At 55.8% G+C, this 19,771-nt stretch overlaps 3 protein-coding genes across 3 annotated transcripts; 2 read left to right on the forward strand and 1 right to left on the reverse strand.

The window, feature by feature from the left end:
• Positions 1–2,628: 2,628 nt before the first annotated feature.
• MYCTH_100400 (uncharacterized protein) lies at positions 2,629–3,848 on the forward strand (the record flags this gene model as incomplete). The annotated part of the gene is made up of 2 exons (XM_003661974.1): positions 2,629–3,077; positions 3,155–3,848. 2 exons carry the CDS (start codon positions 2,629–2,631, stop codon positions 3,846–3,848), a joined length of 1,143 nt encoding a protein of 380 aa, XP_003662022.1.
• Positions 3,849–9,376: 5,528 nt separating this feature from the next.
• Positions 9,377–11,478, forward strand: MYCTH_2302067 (uncharacterized protein). The gene is made up of 3 exons (XM_003661975.1): positions 9,377–9,799; positions 9,864–10,130; positions 10,195–11,478. The coding sequence occupies exons 1-3, from the start codon at positions 9,534–9,536 to the stop codon at positions 11,378–11,380; spliced, it is 1,719 nt and encodes a 572-aa protein (XP_003662023.1). The 5' UTR covers positions 9,377–9,533; the 3' UTR covers positions 11,381–11,478.
• A 3,886-nt stretch (positions 11,479–15,364) lies between these two features.
• MYCTH_2302071 (uncharacterized protein) lies at positions 15,365–19,632 on the reverse strand. Its single transcript, XM_003661976.1, has 3 exons — positions 19,230–19,632; positions 18,694–19,145; positions 15,365–18,636 (listed from the first exon to the last, which is right to left on the reverse strand). Exons 1-3 carry the CDS (start codon positions 19,375–19,377, stop codon positions 15,436–15,438), a joined length of 3,801 nt encoding a protein of 1,266 aa, XP_003662024.1. The 5' UTR covers positions 19,378–19,632; the 3' UTR covers positions 15,365–15,435.
• Positions 19,633–19,771: the final 139 nt, after the last annotated feature.

Genomic DNA, 19,771 nt, shown 5'->3' on the forward strand with positions numbered 1-19,771 from the left:
CTTCTCATGCTTGCGGTTGCCACAGCTGCCATCTCTCGGCTCTAAAAAAGAGGTCGTAGGACCTGTAACACCGAAAAAATAATGTTATCCCCTTTTTTGGATGGTGAGACAATGGAAATACTCACAAACATGAGGAAAAGGAGCAAAACACAGGCTAGCTGCAACATGACACGTGCTTCATGTAGATAGCCATGCGTGAGGTATACTGCCTCTAATGCTACCCCTTTATTGGACTTGACATTATTATTTTGCAGCAAAATCTAGAATAAGGGCTTACAAATTGCGTTATGCTGTGTTAGCCTTCTTTCGCGCGTTACCCTCGTATTGCAGCTCAGCCGTCAGCAACTACCATTGTAGAATATGCGGATCATTCAAGAGGCACAAAAAATTGAGATCGTTTGAGATTGCAGGAGATGCCGATTCGAGGCACTGGCTCAGTTCTGGGAACATGTACACGATGCACATGGCGCGGATCGAGAGACGGTATCGCCAAGTGATGGATTGCCGTTGTCCCCGGCCAGGTACGGTTAGCCACTCCCCATTGTGTAATTAGAAAACCCTCTTCATAGTTCCCTGGCGTCCAACGTTTAGCTCCTCTACTGGCGACCTCCCAGTCACCACGAAGTCCTTCTGCTTGTAGGCCCCTTGCAAACCGCGCCGGATGCAGGGTTCCGCTTGGAGACATCCAAGTCCCTCGAGTCCTGCACGACTACAAGCAAGCCGCGCGGAGCTGCATGGCTGGCTGGTTGACCCAAACAAACAAAGAATGATGTGAGCCTCTCATACATACGGAAACGAGGCTGACGGTCGATTGATTGAAGTGTCAACGAGGGAGTACTGAGATCGAGGTTGCCAATACATCGGCAGCAGGCGCTTACCACGTACGGTTCCCCACCTGGAAGCGGGCTAAAAGGCGGCAGACAGCTTTGGCCGCCTATTGGCTACACGTCACTTGAGCATGCTGTTTTCGGCAAGATACATGGCCCACATCACCTCTTGGCAAGTGCAGGTCCTTCGAGACCTTCATTCCTTCCATGATCAAGAAGATACCGAGAATGACTTAAACTTCAAGCTCAAATGCCCGGCTTGTTTCAACAATCTCGGAACGGTACACTGGACTGAGTTTAGTTCAATCAAACACCTCTTTTTGTCCGGCGCTCAGAGCCTAATTATCGTATCGTTGAACGGCAGAAATACAGTTATATTTGCTATTTGAGTAATTATACGGGGTCGCAAATAAGAATATTGTACATATGCTGCTTGAAGGATATGATTGAGGGATTATAGAGAGAGCTGTATGGAGTCATTAATATTGTTGATGGCTATTTCAGACAACGGAGCATTCGCCGCTTCTCTGATCCCATTTTGTGCCAATGATGCATTGGCTGCGGTCCATCAGAGCGATTATTGAACATTTGCAGTCCATTAGCTATCGGAGCATTCCCAAGATGGGACAAATACCATATAAGTGGTTCGCTCAGTACGCAACGGTGAGTGTCATACTGTCTTTCTTGGTCTTCAGAGTTTCACTTTCTTGGTTCCTGGGCGGCGACCCAGTGAAGCTACAGACGCTCGCCCGAACACCTGCCTGCAACGTTGTTGCAATGACCCAAACATGCCTGAATCAGATAACGAAGCACGTGAAGAATGTGCGATTGAGTTTTATTGTGACTGGACCCGTTTTTCTTGTTGAACATGACTTGACCATCGAGCGAGTGTCTTTCAAGCAGTATATCTGGGACGCTTGAGCAGGCTAGTAAACTTGCCAAAATCTCGAACAAGCAACGAACTTCATTACTTTCTCTTGGCGACAAACTAGAGCCTGAGCTAACCGGGTCCAGACCAGGACCCCGAAACTGTTGGACTGCTGAACTGCAGAACTCACAACGGCCCAGTGACCGTCAACAGCCTTAGGTAGTGCAAGGGCCGGTCGCAACCATTCCTAGTCTTAATCGTTTATGAGATTGTTATTTTGCGTCAATCTCTTCTCTCTTCAAGGACTCTGCCTGCCTCTAATAGGTGGTAACTGCCTTAGTGTGGGAATCGGGCCAGGCTCGATGGAGTGAACAGACCGGGAAAGAGAGACCAGGAACTCTTGTTCCTTTTCTCAACGGAAACGTGCTCGATATGGAAGCTGAAAAGATTTTGAGTCTCATTGCCCATTTCAGGGCTCATGCCAGCTACTGTCCCATTCCTTTGCTCACCGAACCTGTCAGGAACCCGTGGTGACGAAATACAAGACCATTTTCATTCAAGAGGGTGTTCTGCCTCCGCTTGAAGTTAAAAGGTTTGGGTTGACTTTGCAGACCCCCGGCGCTCATTGGCTTGGGATACCCTTTGGCACCGACGCCAATTGAACACCCATGAAATCCTTCCCTCGAGGTTTCGAGGTAAGGCTGCTTCACTTCTTACCTTTTGCGCAACTAATTGAAACCCACAATCTCACTCTCAACAATAAGAGCTAGAACTTCCCTCGTCATTGTTGAACCTTCCTACGCCCACCAATTCGCCTCTCCGATAATAACTGTAAAACTGCACATCTTTGTTTCGCTGTCTCCTGTCCTGGGTTTCTTGAGAGGCTATGACGGCTGGGACCTGCCGTGAAACGGCCAGCTCGTCCTTAACAAGATGTTTGAGGTCGACTGGAAGGATTACGATTGCGAGCGAGTTGGCGAACGTCGCGCAAGGAAGGAGATCGAACGGGAACAAAAGAGGAAAGAAGGAGCTAAAAGCGGTCACCAGACTGATTCGACCACCTCGAGCAGGGCGCTGGGTTCAAAGGATCAGCGCCATCGCAATTTCTTTGGGAGCATTGGCAGGAGTAAAACAGTCATCCCATCCAGAAGCCACAAACGAGAGTCGGTCACACCCGAGCAACAGGCGACAAAGGCGAATGGACAACTCAGGGGTGGCTCCAAGCGATTTTCTGGGTCCTCGATGGCTTCCTCAATCTTGCGCAAAGGAAACGCTCCGGCGCGATCCGTAAACAACAAGTTGCAGAACGTCGAACCCTCAGCAATCTTGAAAGGCGCCTCCAATATTGCGGAACCCACTTCGCCAGACACCCCGGATCGGTGGTCGAAAGGTAACCGACTTGCCAGCTATTCTTGCGGGGTTCTGTAACTGACCGATGGATAGAGTCCATGTTGTCCAGGATGACCCAACTAACTATTCCGACGCCGGAGTCACGAGATGACGGATCGATGGCAGAGGCGGCTGGTGCCATCGAGGTGGTTCAGCTGCTTGATAGAAAAGGCGCCACTGTGAACGAGGTTGCCGGGGCAGCCTACAGGCATGACAAGGCCAGCTATTCTTCTTCATACCCTGAGACGGGAGTCGCAACGAACATTGCCGCCACACCACGGACCCCGAAAACACCAATCACACCAAGTTTGCTGCGGCCCAAAGCTCACGCCCCCTCGCCTCTCGAGAATAACAACTCTGCATCCAGGCTCATCAGTAACTGGTTTACAGCCTTGTATGCTCCGAATCGACCGCAAACTGAACCGATAACCAACGAGACCAACCGGAGAGAAACCGTTCTCTCGCCCCCCAACGTCGCCCACCAAATGCCACAGACGCCAACCCGGCGGTCGGCGAAGAGGACGGGCGTTTATCGAGCGCCTAACCCTTCGCCCATACGTTTCTCGGCTGAGAACCCCAATAGCTGGAGGGCTTTCGGCGAGTGGGACCGCGTAGGGTCTTCCACCGCCGCTCAAGGCCCGGCGCCTGCTGGCGATGGCGAAGGCCGCCCACAAGACGAGGAGATATTACGCTTGATGGCTGACGATTTAAGGTCTATACACTTCCATGAAGAGGAAGCGGTTCCTGAAGAGAGAACAGTTTGACAGAATGACAAGTCTGTTTATGAGGCGTGGGCACGTAACAAGGAGCAAGTGGGCGCTCGGTGCGGACGAGCAGAGCCGTCAGTTGCGCTCGGAAAGACCGGCGGATCCAGCAAAGCGACGATCTGAAAACCTCGGCCACATGACACTTCTGGATGTCGGCGCAAGCGTCAGATCGGTGCATTTACATTGCTTTGTGGATTAGTTGCTTGGCGACAGCACGGTTGGGTTCATTGTGAAGACACTACAGGGGTGGCTCAGGCAGAGATACTCTGAGGCAGGGTGACAGACCAGGTACAAGTGGTTAGCAGAGAAGAGAGATCGGTGCCCCATCATCCACTAGTGTAGGGAGAGGGCACAAGACGTTGATGGCTAATAGGTAGAACCTGGCGCAGATCGGTGCGCATAGCTATACATTATACTATGTCACGGTTGAGCAATAGAGGTCATGGGAGTGGAGAGATTCTGGCTGGACAGGGCGGCAAGGACAAGGTCGATCACAGCAGGACTCTTGATTCTGGCAGACGACTCTGAGCCTGCCAGGATCCGGTTGATGATCGTGGCGGGCTTGAGACGACGCCGTATGAACAGATAGCTAATAAGCGCCTGTGTTTGCGATGTTGTTTCCCCCAGCTCCGTGGGTGGTTGTGGCTGAGACAGCGTCGAGCAAGGCCCAACAAACGACAGGTATAAGGAACCATGGCTCTCTAAATCCGCGGGTATGGACGTAGTACATGCGGGTGAACATCCACTGGTGCGTCCTCTGGCATGCATATGCGCCGACCGCGAGCTCCATTTCGGTAAACCCCAATCCCTACAACTGCGACATACCATTATGCGAGCAGGTGAACGTGGGCGTCCGGCACCGCTCGAGAGGCACCTCGGCACATCAGCATCGGGTACCTGCGGCTCTCACCCGGTATCCGTACTGGCGTAGGTCGCGGTAGGGGGCCAAGCTTAGCCACGTGGTACGGTAGGCGCTTTGGATTCGGCGTGAGTTGTGGCGATGGTTAGGAGAAGGCGGAACTCTGATGACGAGAGCGACCGTCGCTGACCGTCTCACTGGCAATAGCGGGATCTCCAGTTTCCTACCTCCGTGTGTGCGTGTGCCTGGGGAGAGCCTGTCCTATCCATCCGACGGATTCTGCAAGGCCTTTCCGAGTGCATTCGTTGGATGATTCCGGAACCCGACAACGGCGCTGATACATCGACGCCGACCAACCTGGCAAAACCCGTGAGGGAACCTCGACGAATTGGGGGCCGTGGTCGTGTTAGGACCTGCTGATGCAAGCTTTCGGGCGGACGACGTCTCGACCTGACTGGCTCTGATTCATTCCTCCGACAGCTAGGCAGGTCCAACGCAGGCGGCTTGAGTATCCTTGCGCTTACGTTCTCCGAACTGCGTCGGCCGTATCACTGCATCGCCGCCAGCAAAGAAACGTGCCGAGCTGCGAAACAAGAGGGGATAGATAGTGTACGGAATAGTCATTTGCCTTTGCGTGTCTCGGCGTTTGTAACGTGGGGGAGAAACCAGCAGAAGGTGATCGGTGGTTAGTTAGATAGTACGGGCCCTAATCCATGGGAAGGATCTGTGATGGTCAAATGGCAAATCCCTCCTGTCCCTCCCCAACAAGCTGACGCGTGGCAGCGATGCGGTTGATGATGCGCGAAAGAAAGAGGGGGTAACGTTTATGGGGTTGAGGGCTCGGCGCAGTGTGCATTCAGACCATGCTTGGATCGGCCCCTGGCCACAGAGCCGGGGGGGTTGGGGCCGAAGGGGTCTGAGCGGCTCCATGTCCCCTGTCAGGGAGCTGCACCCTGCCGAACAAGAACCTGTTGTTGCAGAACATGCCGAACCTCACCATCGAGGGGCAGAAAAACATCAACCCACTCGAATAAGTGCACGCATGAACTGTACTAACACTGGCATGCGTAACAGCAAGAGGGACCAAGCGCATGCTTTTACCATCATTTTGTGCGCGAGCTGGAGCCCAGCGGTAATTTCTGTGGGTAGCGTTGCCTTCCAAGAAGATAGTTTCTGTGCCGGTCCATACAGCGATCGAGGATCCCAATCAGCAAGCTTCCCCGGGCGCCATCAACATTTGGCGGCGCCGGATTTGTGGGGTGCATGTACACTACGCAGTACCTATGTGAGGCATGTGCTGTATTGTATATGCATACTCAGTACTCAGTACTTGACATCTTTATGTACATACCGCGGACGGATAACGCTACAGCAGCACTCCGTACAGACTACGCTAAGTCACTGTCAACGGGTGGGTTGAGGTCCGGGCGATTGACAGGATCTGGGGTCAATGGTCGATTGTGATGCGAGAAATTACCGACCGCTGCAGTGCACTCGGCACATGGATACAGGGGCCAATCGGCGTTGGCAACCTGCTGGACGGTTGGCACCGAGAACGTCCTTCTTTCTTGGCATTTTGGAGTGTCTGGTCTCTGACGAATGGGCAATACCGAGCATCGCAGGCGGATGCCAATTGTAAGGGTAGCCTCGCATAGCCTTGGTGAAACGGCATGTGGACAGAGTATGACAGCTATCTGCTCCTCTAGACCCGAGTGGGAGATGGGGGTGGATCTGCCGTTGTATTCTGGACGTAAAGAAAAGCTTTGGCGCAGTGGAGTTGGCGGGCCAGCTCAGGACTATAGTATGCTGTTACATGCATACAAAGTAGTGTACGCTCTAGAGTAGCAGCACGTGCATGCATGTACGGAGGTACTGTACACACATACCTACATAGTAGTCTACTTGTTTGTGCTAGTTACAGTTCTGCCTCGGCCGGATTAAGACACACGCACCCATACTTGACCACATCTAACCGCTTCGTGGTTGGGGGCCGAAATGATTCTGGGGAAATGTCGCTAGTGGCTTTGCGTCGTTAGAATCGGGACCGTTATATGATGTTTCCCCTTGTCACCAAACCGGAATAGGCAAACCCCCGGCCAATGATGTCCCTTAAACTAGCCTGGCCCCCTCAGAGTGGCTGACCCTAACGCTAGGGTGTACGGGATAACCACACTAATGCCTTAGTTATAGTGTTGCCCTGCCGGACATGTGGAGAAGTGGGCCGCATTGGTTGCGTTGCGGTGTCCTGCGGGTCCAGATCGAACCTTGTCTCGCAAGCGTTTGGCTTGAGGAAGGTTATCAAAAAGTCCGTTCTGATGCAATGTGTCATCCCTGTGTGTAGTGTAGGGCTGGGTCAAAGATCAAAGATGACTCCATCCCCGGTCTCCGGCTTGTTGCCGAAACAAGCTTTTGTCCGGCCGAGTTGGTGAAAGGGACTGACGCCCTCCAGGTCCGGAACAGTGTGTGCATGCATGTGCTGTGTCATGACAGGGTACGCCTGGCTCTTGGTCTGGCTCTTCGCTTACCCTCTCTCACTTGGTTGACATGAGGAATGCAGCTATGGTTTTAACTTTTGCGCCTTTATCCTGCCAGGCAAGGAGCTCCCGGGTAGGATGATGCCGTCCGAGTTGCGTGGAGACAACCCGATACGGAGTACGAAATGGGCTGGCTCCTTGGCCCACACTTTTTACGATTCGGTCTGCTTCAGCGAGGATCAGCGGTGGATATCTCTTGCAAACTTGTAGCGTAGCAGAAGCGCCGTGCGTTACTGCGTACTGTAACTGCAGTCGCACATACCAGGCATGCTATGCTATCGGACTAACGGCTCAGCTCACAAGAGAACCTCGCGGCCGCCGCATATCATCATCGGCAGAGAGAGACGACGCGTGTTTTAGATCGGTCGCTGCGAGGCTACAGCGTAAGAATTCGTGGAATGACTGGGGTTCCATACGGATGCTCTGTGGTTGCTCATCTTTGATGCAGGTCTAAGCTAAACTGCCGAAGCACCCAACGACGATTGGCGCTGAAAAAAGTCCGAGCAACTTAGCGTGGATGAGAGATGGCGATGGGCGGTTATGGAAAAGCTTTTGGTAAAGTGGAAATGGTGGGAACGGATGCGGCAAAGGGGCAACGCGATATGTTTGGTGAGGGCAACAGCCAATGGGACCAACGGTAATATTAAGGTGAGAAATCGCCTGGCGGGGCTGTTTCCACTTTCCACATGGGTCGAGTAGATTGACCCCACCATGGACCACTGACTGCTGCACGTTCGCTACCCAGTCCAGTCCACCTCGAATTCTTGTTTTGAAACTTTCAGATGCTCACTGGCAAACACGCCGCTGATCATCATCGGCGGCACACACGCTACATATCAAAGTACGCACGACAGCCAGAGACTCCATGCGCGAACGCATTGCGGGCTTGTTGGGGACATCGTGCTTCAACTCGGCGATGACAATTGCGAGTATTTTGTATGCGAGTAAGGCAGGACGTCGATGCAGATATATTCTGATCCTCACGACCAGTCTGTCCCGCGTCTCCGGGTACGGCCACCGAGCCGCGGATGGTGTCGGACGCAGCGAGATGGATGGATGATGGAACTCGTCGGTGCACTAAGGAAAGTAAGGGCCCTCGCGCACCATTAACTACACTATCAAGCTCCATCACGGACAGCGTGCCCGTGGCAAGGGTTGGTCCGGTTGTGCGGGCGCGCCAAGTCGACTCGCAGGTGCGTTGCAGCAGGGGTCGGCCTTTGCTCGTCGAAGGTGCTGCCCAACCCCGCAACCAACGGAAACAGAACGGCTCGCCGACCTCTTTGACCAATCTCTCCACTCTGGGGAAACGACAGCAGTGTAAGAAATGCCTCTTCTGACTTGGAGTTGTCAGGACACTTCCAACACTAGGCTCAATTCGGGAGCGCCTCCATAGTCTGTTTGGTGTATGGGCGGGACTGCAATAGGGTGAGTGTTTCAACATATCGCCACTCGTGGCTGTGAGCATGCTGGATGTATGTACGTCCGTACAACACATCACCGCGGTAATTGTTCCGTGTCAAAGTTGATGGGACATGCGACGAGCCGCACAGACGAGGAGCAGCGCTCTGTCATCCCTGACCACCGTTACCAACCAGTCACTCCACAACGTCTTGCATGCTGCGCAGACGGAAAAGGGTTACTATTCCGGCTAGCGTGAGCTCACCTACTGGAATCCGTACGGGGTACGGAGTAATCCGCACATGCGAGCTGCAGGGCAGCCCCGGACTTTGACCTGCAGGGGTTCCGACGATTCTCGGTCAAGAGCCAGGGGGGCTACACTACTGTTGGTTAGCGTGGCTCTGGGTACACGACACTGCTGCGTTGTGTACGGTGCTAATAAGGTTCATTCAAAGGTCTCTCGAGCGCCTGCCAGTCTGGCTCATTTCAGACATCGATCTGGAACCCCTGGACACCTGGACGATGGCAGAGCTCAGGCTAAGGATCGACCTTGCACACCCCGGGTTATTAGTGTAGCTTCCTCCTCGGTTATCTTGTTCTTGTACCCGCCGCACTCGGCCGGGTACTTGAAGCCACACTCTCCTTCGTTCGTTGCCAGGCCGTGTCTCACTGCTTGGGCCATAACCATTGTGCCAGAACCCTCGCCACGCCGGCCGAGAGCCAGCATCATCTTTGTGTGCCTCGCCGGTACCCTCTCGACGACCGGGCCTCAACGAGCTCGGGGTATCAACCAACGGAGCTGCAGGCTGGGGACGACACCGCCATCACCTCCACCGAACGGGCCCATTTCTTCCCGCTGCGTCGTGCGGGCGACGCTCCGACACCAGCAGGATGGACTACAGCACGAGTCTCACCGAATTCCAAATAAGAGCCATCGGTATCCTCGAACGCACCACCTCTGTCTTCTCCCTTATAGGGTGCATGGTGGTCATCAGCACGTTTAGCTTCTCCAAGGCTTTCCACAAACCCATCAACCGGCTGGTTTTCTACGCAACATGGGGCAATCTCATGACCAATGTCGCCACGTTGATGGGTCGGTCCTTTATTGACGACATCAACCAGGCCGGGTGCCAGCTCCAGGCGTTCCTCATCCAGATGTATGCCCCTCTCCTCGTCGGAGAACTGCAGGGCTCAGCATATAACTGACGTGCATCCCCCCAGGTTTATGCCCGCCGACGCTTTCTGGATGCTGGCCATGGCTGTGAACGTGCATCTGACCTTTTACCAGAAGTTCGATGCCCAACGGCTGCGAAAAATGGAGATTCTCTACCTCCTGCTCTGCTATGGGATTCCCTTCATCGTCGCCCTGGTCCCGATCTTTGTCTCTACCCCCGAGAAGGGCCGTATGTACGGAGACGCAACCTTGTGGTGTTGGATCTCACCCAATTGGGACATCTTCCGTATCGCCGTCTTCTACGGACCGGTCTGGTGAGCAACGGGGAACTTGCGTGGTAGCAAGGGGAGAGGCGTATCAAACTGACGGCTGTGGCAGGATCGTCATGCTCATCACCTTCTCCATTTACATCCGCGCGGGGCGCGAGATCTACAAGAAGCACAAGCAGCTGAGGGAGTTCAGCTTCAGCACCAGTCATCACGACCCGGAGCCCCTGCACGGATTCGACGATCCCTTTAGCTCGACAAAAACCACCGAAGTCTTCGTCACCACCGAAGTGGTTGATAAGTCAGGTACCATCGATCTGACACCCCTGGGAGGCGGCGGCCGTCGTGGGTCGCAGGTCGCCTCGCCTCAGAAACCATCCAAGGCAGCCTACTCTGTCACCATCTCCTCCCACCGCGAAGCCTCCAACAACAGCAACAACGGCAATAACGGCAACAACAGCAACAGCAACAACAACAACAACAACGACAACAACAACAATAGTAATATAGAAGGCCAGGTTCAAACAAGCATAACAGCCGACCCGAAGGGTGCCGCCAGCACTGCTCTCAACCGCCCCGCAACCAACAGCAACAACAAGAACACGAACAAACTCAGCACCATCACCAGCAGCACTGGCGGCCACACGGGAACAGGTACGGGCACGGGAGCGAACCCGCTCCGGCGGCGGGCGGCGTACGAGGCCAGCAACGCGACCTGGTCGTACACCAAGTGCGCCCTGCTCTTCTTCACCGCCATGCTGGTGACGTGGATCCCGTCGAGCGCCAACCGCGTCTACTCGGTCATCCACCCGGGCAAGGCCCTGCTCCCGCTCGAGTACATGTCGGCCTCGGTGCTGCCGCTCCAGGGCTTCTGGAACGCCATCATCTACTGCGTCACCTCGTGGGGCGCCTGCAAGATCGTCTGGGCGGACATCCGCTCCTGGTGGTCGCGCGTCGGAATCGGCGGCGGCGGCGGCGGCGGCAGCGGGAGGATGGGGAGGAGGATGGGGGGGAAGGGGGCGGGAGCGCTGGATGGGCACGAGCTCGGCCACCGCCACCACCACCACCATCACCTCCCCGCGGGCGGGGCCGGCGCCGTCGGGCTGCATCTCCCCCGGACGGCCGGCTTCCAGAAGATGGGGGGCGGGAAGCGCGGGAGCAAGGCGAGCGAGTCCAAGTTCGAGTCCGAGAGCATGACGGAACTGGCGGGGAGCCGACCCGGGTCCAGCCGCAGCCCGACCGTGGCGGGCTCTGCTACGCCGCCGCCACCGACCGAGGCGGCTAAGATGGGCGTGTAAATCTCTCTCTTTCGGTCTTCTTCTTCTAACCGCGTTCTTCTCGCATTACTACTTACTTATACATACTATATCAATCTTCCGACATAGTCTATCCTTTTACTACCACTACGTTTTCATATTATTCCCTAATTACACTGACAGCGTTTGTCTTCACTATTACTCCCTCGCCTTCGGTTTTTTTTCTTTCCTGTTTTCTCTATTGTTTTGTACACTGTGTTTTACACTCTGTTTCTAATCTCTTACATTGGGTAGAACACACGCTCAGGCGGGTTGGAGTTGTCCCAGCTATGTTCACGTTGGACTTGAGGCTTATTCTCTGATGGTTTCGGGCAATGATGGTAACGAAACGGTGATAGTTGGAAAGACAGATACCCATTCCCTCCCCCCCTTTTTTTTTTCTTCTTGTCTTTCTGGGTGAAAACTTTGCCCAGGTCGAGATGTTCCCATTGGCCAGCATACAGCCGCTGGCTGCATGGCCGCATGTGCCTAACACGGTATGCAAGGCGCGGGCGGTGGGATTGCTCAGCATGACCGGGAATCCGGTAGCAGTCGCTGGCAGACAGACACAAGGTGAAACATGCGAACGGGGAGCTCGGTCGCTCAGCGGCGTATCCCGGGGTTATCTTTACATCCGCTCTGTTGCTTCATAGATCGGCGATCTACTCCTTACTGCTATGTAATCCGTACATACGGAGTAGTATTGTAGCTCCACAGTCAAGCGCTTTCCTGCAACGGAAATGAAAGTCGGCTTTCTCCCTGGTATGGTTGCATCGGGGCCCCTGCTGACTTGTGCCTGAAGGGTATCCGGATGTGACTGTGCCTGGCTGTGCCTCTGCGGGCCGATGCTTGCGACACCACGTTGTAGTGTCAGTTAAAAGACATGACATGCGACGTGGGCGAGGGGAAGGATAGGAGGCAACAGTGACACTGTGGCCCGCCTCCGTCGTATCGTCCCGACCGTTCGAGAAACTTGGCGCACCCGAGAATCCGGGATGGGGGAATCCTCGTTTTGCTTATTTTCCCTCCAGATTTCTTCGTCCCTAAATGGTTGCCACGAGGTTCGATCGTGGCGTGCATGGCCCGTCCCTTCCCCCGGACTTGCGAAATCTCATCTTTGCTTTCTGCTGAGGAGCCAGATCTACTCGGTAATCCGCGGAAAGAAACACCTTCTCACAGTACAAGTAACATAGGTGTACAGTACGGATTAGTTACGGATTAGATCTGCGGATTAGATCTGATTGATTGGTGAAAGTGATCCCGGATCATCGTAATCTCTGTTGGTCTCTGGTTTGTTACGGAGGGTGACATGCAATGCTGCACTCGGTCGAAAACTGGAGAGGAGCAATGCAGTTGGTCCCCGCTCACCCTTCGCTAGTGTTAGTCGGGTGTGAGATTGCTGTTGCTTGAGCATGTGAGCGGTGGTCCCCTCCCTGAACAAAGTACACTACTTCGAGTGGTCTGTGTGCATCAGGTAACAGCTTCGCAGTGGTTAACCCCGGCAAGAATCGGAGGGCGCGAAGCAGCCTCCAACTTTGAGCTCTGCTCCTCTCCCAAACCCGTCGAATAGCCTCGGGGTTCGCATCCATTTCCTTGCGCTCATTTCGGCGAGCAACCCCATCTGAGTTGGGATATCGCTTCTGCTCTCTTGTTCTCCACTGCTCAATCTAGCAAACAGCCAAGGCGCCTTGGCGGAGGATTGGAGTCTGGGGAATCCGGGGTTCTAGGCCATCAATGTGATCATAAACGCGAATCGCAATGGTCCGTCTTGATGCATGCATGCTAAGCGCCTCGTCCATCGTACATACGTTGTGTTCTGCCCAGGCCAATGAAGGGCTTTAAACCGAGGTTTCCATGTTCGCATTTTAGAGTGAAATGGAAGCTGTTGTGGCAGGTTCCCCAGGTTTTACGGTATTATACGGAGTAGGGCGCGTGCACACCTCAGCCCCGTCAGCCAAGACCGACTACCGAGTAACTACTCCGTAGCGACATAGTGTACATCAGGTCAGGTAGCTCTCCTAACCTAGTCTAAAAGTACGGAGTAGTGTAGGTTAGTGCACCAAGTAATGTAAGCCCCATCTACCCTCCGTTTCCCTTCCGTTTTCTTCCTCCCCGCAGAACCTACAGATGCCGCAGCGCAGCCACCACGAGGTTTTTAGTGCACTGGAGTGCAAGGAATCAACGGTTTGTTTTCCGAGCCGCGTCTCACGGACTCCCGCGGTCCAGAACCTGACACCTTCAAAAAAAACACCAAAAACGGGATATGCTGCAGATCTACGTGCAGTTCACGACCAACACCACTCCATGCCTTTTTCAATGCAGACGCTTTCCCCGATGTTGGGGTTGCATTCGACCTACGACCCTCTGTGGACGACAAGAAGCAGCCCGACGTCTGTCAGCTTACTAATGTAGAGTAGCTGCACTAATTCGATGAGCCAACGCTAAGTCGGCCAAGAGCGTCCATTGAGTCTTGGAAATTTGCGGGGCTCGAGGCTTCAAAAACTTCGAGGAGAGAGGGATTTTGCACAGCAGCTTCGCACAAGTCTCTTTCTCCACAACCGGTCAATGTGCTGATACAGCAGCTGGGTCCGGACTTCTCCCCGTGACAAAATTTAATTCGCGCATGCGGTTGGTTCTCCCGCTTCCCACCCCCCTTTTCTTTCCTCTGCTGCGTCGACAATATCCGTCGGTGACGGCGGATGGAAGCCTGCAGCTCCGTGGCCCGTGGTTGTGGTTCTGCCGCTCTCGCTTCCCAGCCAAGACTCCTCTTCCTTCCCTGGTCAGGGGTGCAGAACCCGGATTTGCTGTTACTACCGACGTACGGAGTACATACGAAGTAACTACATTACTTGGCAAAAGGATGGAAGCGGGGAGAACTGACCACGATGGAAGCAAAGAAAAAAAACGATGGAAAATCGCCGGGCTCTTGACTATGCTTCCGGCATTTGCACAGTCCTCTGAGCACGCAACGCAGCGCACCATCTGCTACGCAGTACTTGGTTGTGTATGTACGCTGGGAATGTGAGTTCATACATACTACGGTAGGTACAGTACGTACGTATGTATGTACAAGCAAGGCAGTACTCCGTAGTGTGTGTCTTCTACTGTGTATGTAGGTATCCTACGCTGCGAACGGACGCACTTTACCCGGAAACCCCTGACCCACTTGCGCTGGGAACGATACACTACATTTTTTTTATCGGGCCTTCTACAGTACCGCCAACAGCACGGCCCCCTGGATCGTCAGCCGAAGAGTATCTCCGCGGTCTCTGCGCGGCCCGACTTAGCATGAGGAACAAAAAAAATGACAAGCCAAAGAATACACAGTAAGTGCAACGGTTGGCTGGCGTGTTGTATTTACGAAGCAGTTGCCTCGCAGTACGGAGTAGACGAGTAGACAAGGAACTTCCCACCGATCAGCGACGGCCCTTCTTCAAAGGGTTCCGAGCTCCGGCCGATTTGCCGGAGGGCGCTGACAGCAGCGTGGTTCCCTCGGCTTTGAAGTTGGCCCGTCGGCCGCCGAATGAAACAACAGGGCGTACTCAATACCGTCACGCTCCTCGGTTGTTCAAGTTGAGTCTGGCTTCTGAAGGAGAACGGAGCAAGGCGGAGAGACGAGAAAAACGCGACAGGAGGCGAGGAAATCCACTACAGATAATAAGTCTCGATGACGTGCTTGGTTGGATCGAGAACTCTCAAGCCGTCCCTCATCAGGGGCGCCGACGGACAAAATGAATCGTGATTATTAGGCCTCGAGAAGTCTACCACAGTAGATTTCAAGAACGCTCTAGATCCGCTCCACTCGTCTCGACCATCATCACCACCACCAGGCACATCCGCACCCGAGCCGGCGTCACTATGAGTTTACTAGTAATACACCCCGCTGGGCCCTACGCTAAGATCTGTATACATACACAATCGTGCCTCGCAGTAGTGTAGTGCGTGCGTGCGTGTATGTGCGTGTGGCCCTCCCCCCCCCCCCCCCCAAACCTTCATTACAAACAGACTCCAACCTCATCATCATCATCTCTCTCTCGCTCCTCTCCCTTCTCCGCTTGTTAGCCCCCCTCAACAATAGGGCCCTTCTCCTCCACCTTGACCACAAAGTCGAACCCGACCCTCAGGTTCTCGGCCCCGCTCAGCGCCCGCTCCACCATGGCCTCGCGCCGCTCGCAGACCAGCCGCCTCAGCGCGGCCACCAGGAAGCCGCCCAGCACCTCGACGCTCCACCCGGCCGGCACCAGCTCCAGCACCTCGACCACGTCGAACCAGCCGCCGAACCGCTCCAGCAGCGCCCCCGTCTGCGCCATCCTCTCGCCATCGTCCTCGATCGCCAGGAACTCCGAGAGCAGGGTGCGGAAGAGGGCCGTCTGCTCCTCCCACGTCGGCGGCAGGTCGCCGTCGCCGTCGCCGTCGCCGTCGCGCTCGCGCCCTTGGCGGCGGAGGTGTCGGCGAGTCGCGCCGGCGGTACCGGAAGGGTCGAGGGCGGCGCCGCCGCGGATGCAGTAGGATACGGCCGTGTCGTAGTCGGCCAGGCGGTGGACCAGCAGGTGTAGCGCCGCCGCGTGGTGGTGGGAGCGGGAGGCAAGGATGATGGATTCGGGGACGAGGAGGTAGTCATATTGAGCAAAGCCGTTGGCTGTGGCGCTCCTTGTTTTCGTTGCTGTTGTTTTCGTTATTGTCGTGGACAATCCGTCCCCCCCATTGACGGGGCGGGCCTGCGGTAATGATGTGCGAGATAGCGAGTCCTCGATGCGCGCGCGGATGGCGCCGATATCGTAATCGTGCCCGCCGCTCAGCAGTTGAAGGAGGCGTAAGCGGCTTTGCCAGACTTCGTTATTGGGCGGCGCGTTGTCGGCGAGGAAGCGGAGGTAGGTCGGTTTTGGCGGCTCGAGAGCGCGGTAGGCGTCGTAGGAGGCCGCGATCATGTCGCGTGAGGCGGACGAGGTCTGGAGATCGGTGATGACGATATCCAAGTAATAGGTGATGAGTTCGTTGACGTAGGCAGTGTTGCCCTTGCCGAAGACGAGATGCTCAAGGTAGTACTTGACCGCATCTGGGGCCTCCTCGCGGAGGAGGGCGACGATTTGGGTGTGTTCGAGTTTGGGAGCCTTGGCTTTCTCGTCCGTAAAAACCTGCACACCGAGCTTGGGATTGCGGCTGGCCAGCCACAGGCCGTATTCCTGGACTAGGGCTTGGTTGCTGATGTTGCTGAGGTAGTTCCTGACGCGCTGCTCGCCGTCGCCCAGCTCACCTCCTCTGTCTTCCTCGCCCTCGATGATGCGTCTCCATGTCCCTAGCACGTCCGCTGCCATCTTGCGGTGCTGATAGAGCCTGCTGAGAACAAAGAGGCGGTGATATGTCTCGAGCAGGCCCACGGCTCTGTCAAAGCAGTCGACACCATGGTCGACGAGCTCGTACAGGTCCTTCCGGACCGAGCCGGGTTTTCCAGGTTGGCCAGCAGGCGTGTCCCGGTCGAGTTCTAGGAGCACCAGGAGCAGGGACGCATCCACCGTCCGGAATACCTCGTTTGGTATGCTACCAAACCCCTTTTTCTTCCTCCAGGCGAGGAGAAAGCGCCTCAAGAACCTCAGGACATGGGCAGGCAGCGAACTGATACCCTGGATGGCTAAACCATCCGGCTCGGCCGACATGTAGCTCTCGACGATCCTTTTGATACCACCATAGATCCATATGCCTCTGCGGTTAACGACAATCTCGTTACGAAGGGCAGGTATTAGAGACAGGACGACCCTCGCGTCTAAGTCCCCGCCAACCAGGTTTTGCTCCATTGCTTCCATTTCGGCATCCGTAAGTGGCGGCTCCGGCGAGCTCAGGAACGTCGTAAGAAGCATTATGCTTGCTTTCTGCCTTATGTACCCCAACGTCATGAACTCGAGCTCTGTTGTTGGTTCACGATCCTTGATGGCGTCGAGCAGGGAGAGAAGCTGCCGTCTGTTCTCGGGACCTATGACTGCCGCTGCTTGCGGGCTCTGATGAGCCGCCAAGTCCAGCACAGAGTCTAGCTGAGTGAGCAGCGGGTTTCGCACGGCCCACCATATGTCATCTCCGGCCCAAACGGCCAGGCGTGATGATGTCCTCGCCAGTCGCCGTACAAATTCCTCTCCCTCCTGGTTCCTGGTGGCTTCCCATCCAGGGGGCAGCTGCTCATCCTCCGACTCGGTATCCCGATCAAAGAGCTCCTTTTCCTGGGATAGCCGTTGTATCGATAGCGCTGTTCGAGAATCGCTGCTCTTTAGGGACGTGGTTGGGGTTTCCGTGTGCTCCTTGAAGGGCGAGAATCGCCGCTGGCACAGCCGCTCCACGACGTCCTCGAAAATCATGTCTTCCTTCTGGAGTAACGGCCGGACGCCGATAGGGGTGAAGGGTTTGGACTGGTCGCCTCTGACCTCCAGCCACCACTTTTCCGGCCCGTCTTCACCCGCATTCGCGTCAAGACGCTGGATCTCGAGCCCGTGGTGCAAGCCGTCCTCGAAATCTCTGGTCATGGACGCAAGGACGTAGCCCTCCTCCCCGGTGCTCATGGGTGGGAGAAAGGAAGAGAAGTCGGTAGGGCCGCCGTCAACGGCAATCTCGCGCGGGTACCTGTCGAATTCTAGGGTAGGGCGTGTGGGGTCTCCGTCGAGGTTCACAAACATGCCAATGCCTGGTTCAAGGGGGCCAGTCCCGGTGACCAAGAGGAACTCTTCCGCAGTTGGAGACACAATATGCGGTTTCAGGAAGACAGATCCGGGCTTCGGAGACGTCCCCGATCGTACCGGAGGTGTCGCTGTCCGATAGGGAGGCGCAGCCGCGGCTGCCTGAGTTGTCACCGGGTCCCCGTGGTCTCGTGGCGGCGGGGGCAGGGGTTTGTCTGCCGGCCCCGGGCTCCGCGAAGTCGGGGGGGCATCAGACGCCTGGAAGACAGGGTCCTCCGCTTCTCCAGGTCGTTTGTCATTTCTCCGCATTCCCGAGATGAAGTCTCCAAGGCTTGTGCTCCTAGAGTGGCCTGGGGAGTGGGCGGGGACACGGGCGGTCGCCGAGGACGCGCTCCTCGACAGGCCGCCGTCGGGGACGCTGGCAATGTTCTGGGCTTGTCCGAAGGCGGCATCCTGCTGCGAATCATCGAGTGATGAAATGGTCATGAGCGGGATCTTGAGCTGGCGGTCAATGTCCAACAGGACGTAGTTCCTGGAGTCTGCGACGCAGGCGATGGAATCCCTGCGCACCGACAGCGTGCTACCTGCAAAGTCAATTTTCTGAAAGCCGAGTCAGACGGAAAATTCCCAGACTTAGAGATTGCTCGAGAAGCATACCCGGATGACTCGCGCATCTTCTTCCCCGATTCTGACCACCTGTATCCGGCGGTTTAGCGACAAGAGAATGGTAACGCCGGCCGACCTCTCGAAGCTCGCATCGCTGCCCTCGTTCAGGTCCACCCCGCCGATCCAGTTGCAGTTCCTGACCTGGGTGGCGCCAAAGACGGGGCTCAGCTCGGGTAGCGAGTAGAAGGTGACGGTCCAGTTGCACAACACACAGGCCTTGGCCACGCGCGGCAGGAGGAGGATCTGCTGCACACCCGGGAGCGAGCCATTGAAGCCGCCGGCAGGCTCCGAGTATATGGGCGACAGCCGAGTGGCGAGAATGAAATTCGAAGGGCTGCTGGAGCCGCTGGGATCGCCGGGATCGCCGGGATCGCTGGGATCGGGAGGGATGCGGAAGAAGTGCAGGAGTTCTGAGGCGCTGGTGCCAACATAGAGGTTCCCGTCTAGAGTTAGAGAGCAAAAGCAGCGACTATCGGTTAGCGAGTGCTCCGTCCTGATGGCGACACGGGATCCGATGCATTGCATACCATAGTAGTCGACGCAGTTTATCTTGACATCCTCCTTTGTGCCGTCGGCGGACAAGGGCACGCCGCGAAGCAGCGGGCGCAGGGTGTAGGGACTAACGCCGGGGAGTGCTGCCGCCCTGCCCTGATTCCTCTGCGGGTCGGATGCCATGGCGCATCCCGAACCATGGTCGCCCGGCCGTTGAATTGAGGGCTCTTGCCTGGGGAGTACGGCACCCGGCGGGGAGGAATCGAGGAATCGCGCGGAATCAGCGGGACGCGGGGCGTGCGTGTCGGTGTCGTCGAGTCTGGCGGACGGGAAAGGTCGTCATGGTGCCATTGGCAGGACGAGACCTACTGCGTAATACCTTGGTGGAGGCAAGGGAAGCTCCAACCTTGACCCGCTCGCTCATCGGCGAAGGACAAGGGAGCGTGGGTCTTTGCCGCCAACAGGCAGCGCTGCCGTGAGTGGGCTGAAAGCAGGCAGGCAGGGGTTCCACTCTCAGAAGGTGCCTGGACCTCCAAACCGACCGCAGTGGAGCCTTGGCGCAAGGTAGCTGCCCTGC

This window comes from Thermothelomyces thermophilus, chromosome 2 (genome assembly GCF_000226095.1).
Source record: "Thermothelomyces thermophilus ATCC 42464 chromosome 2, complete sequence".
NCBI classification, from domain to species: domain Eukaryota; kingdom Fungi; phylum Ascomycota; class Sordariomycetes; order Sordariales; family Chaetomiaceae; genus Thermothelomyces; species Thermothelomyces thermophilus.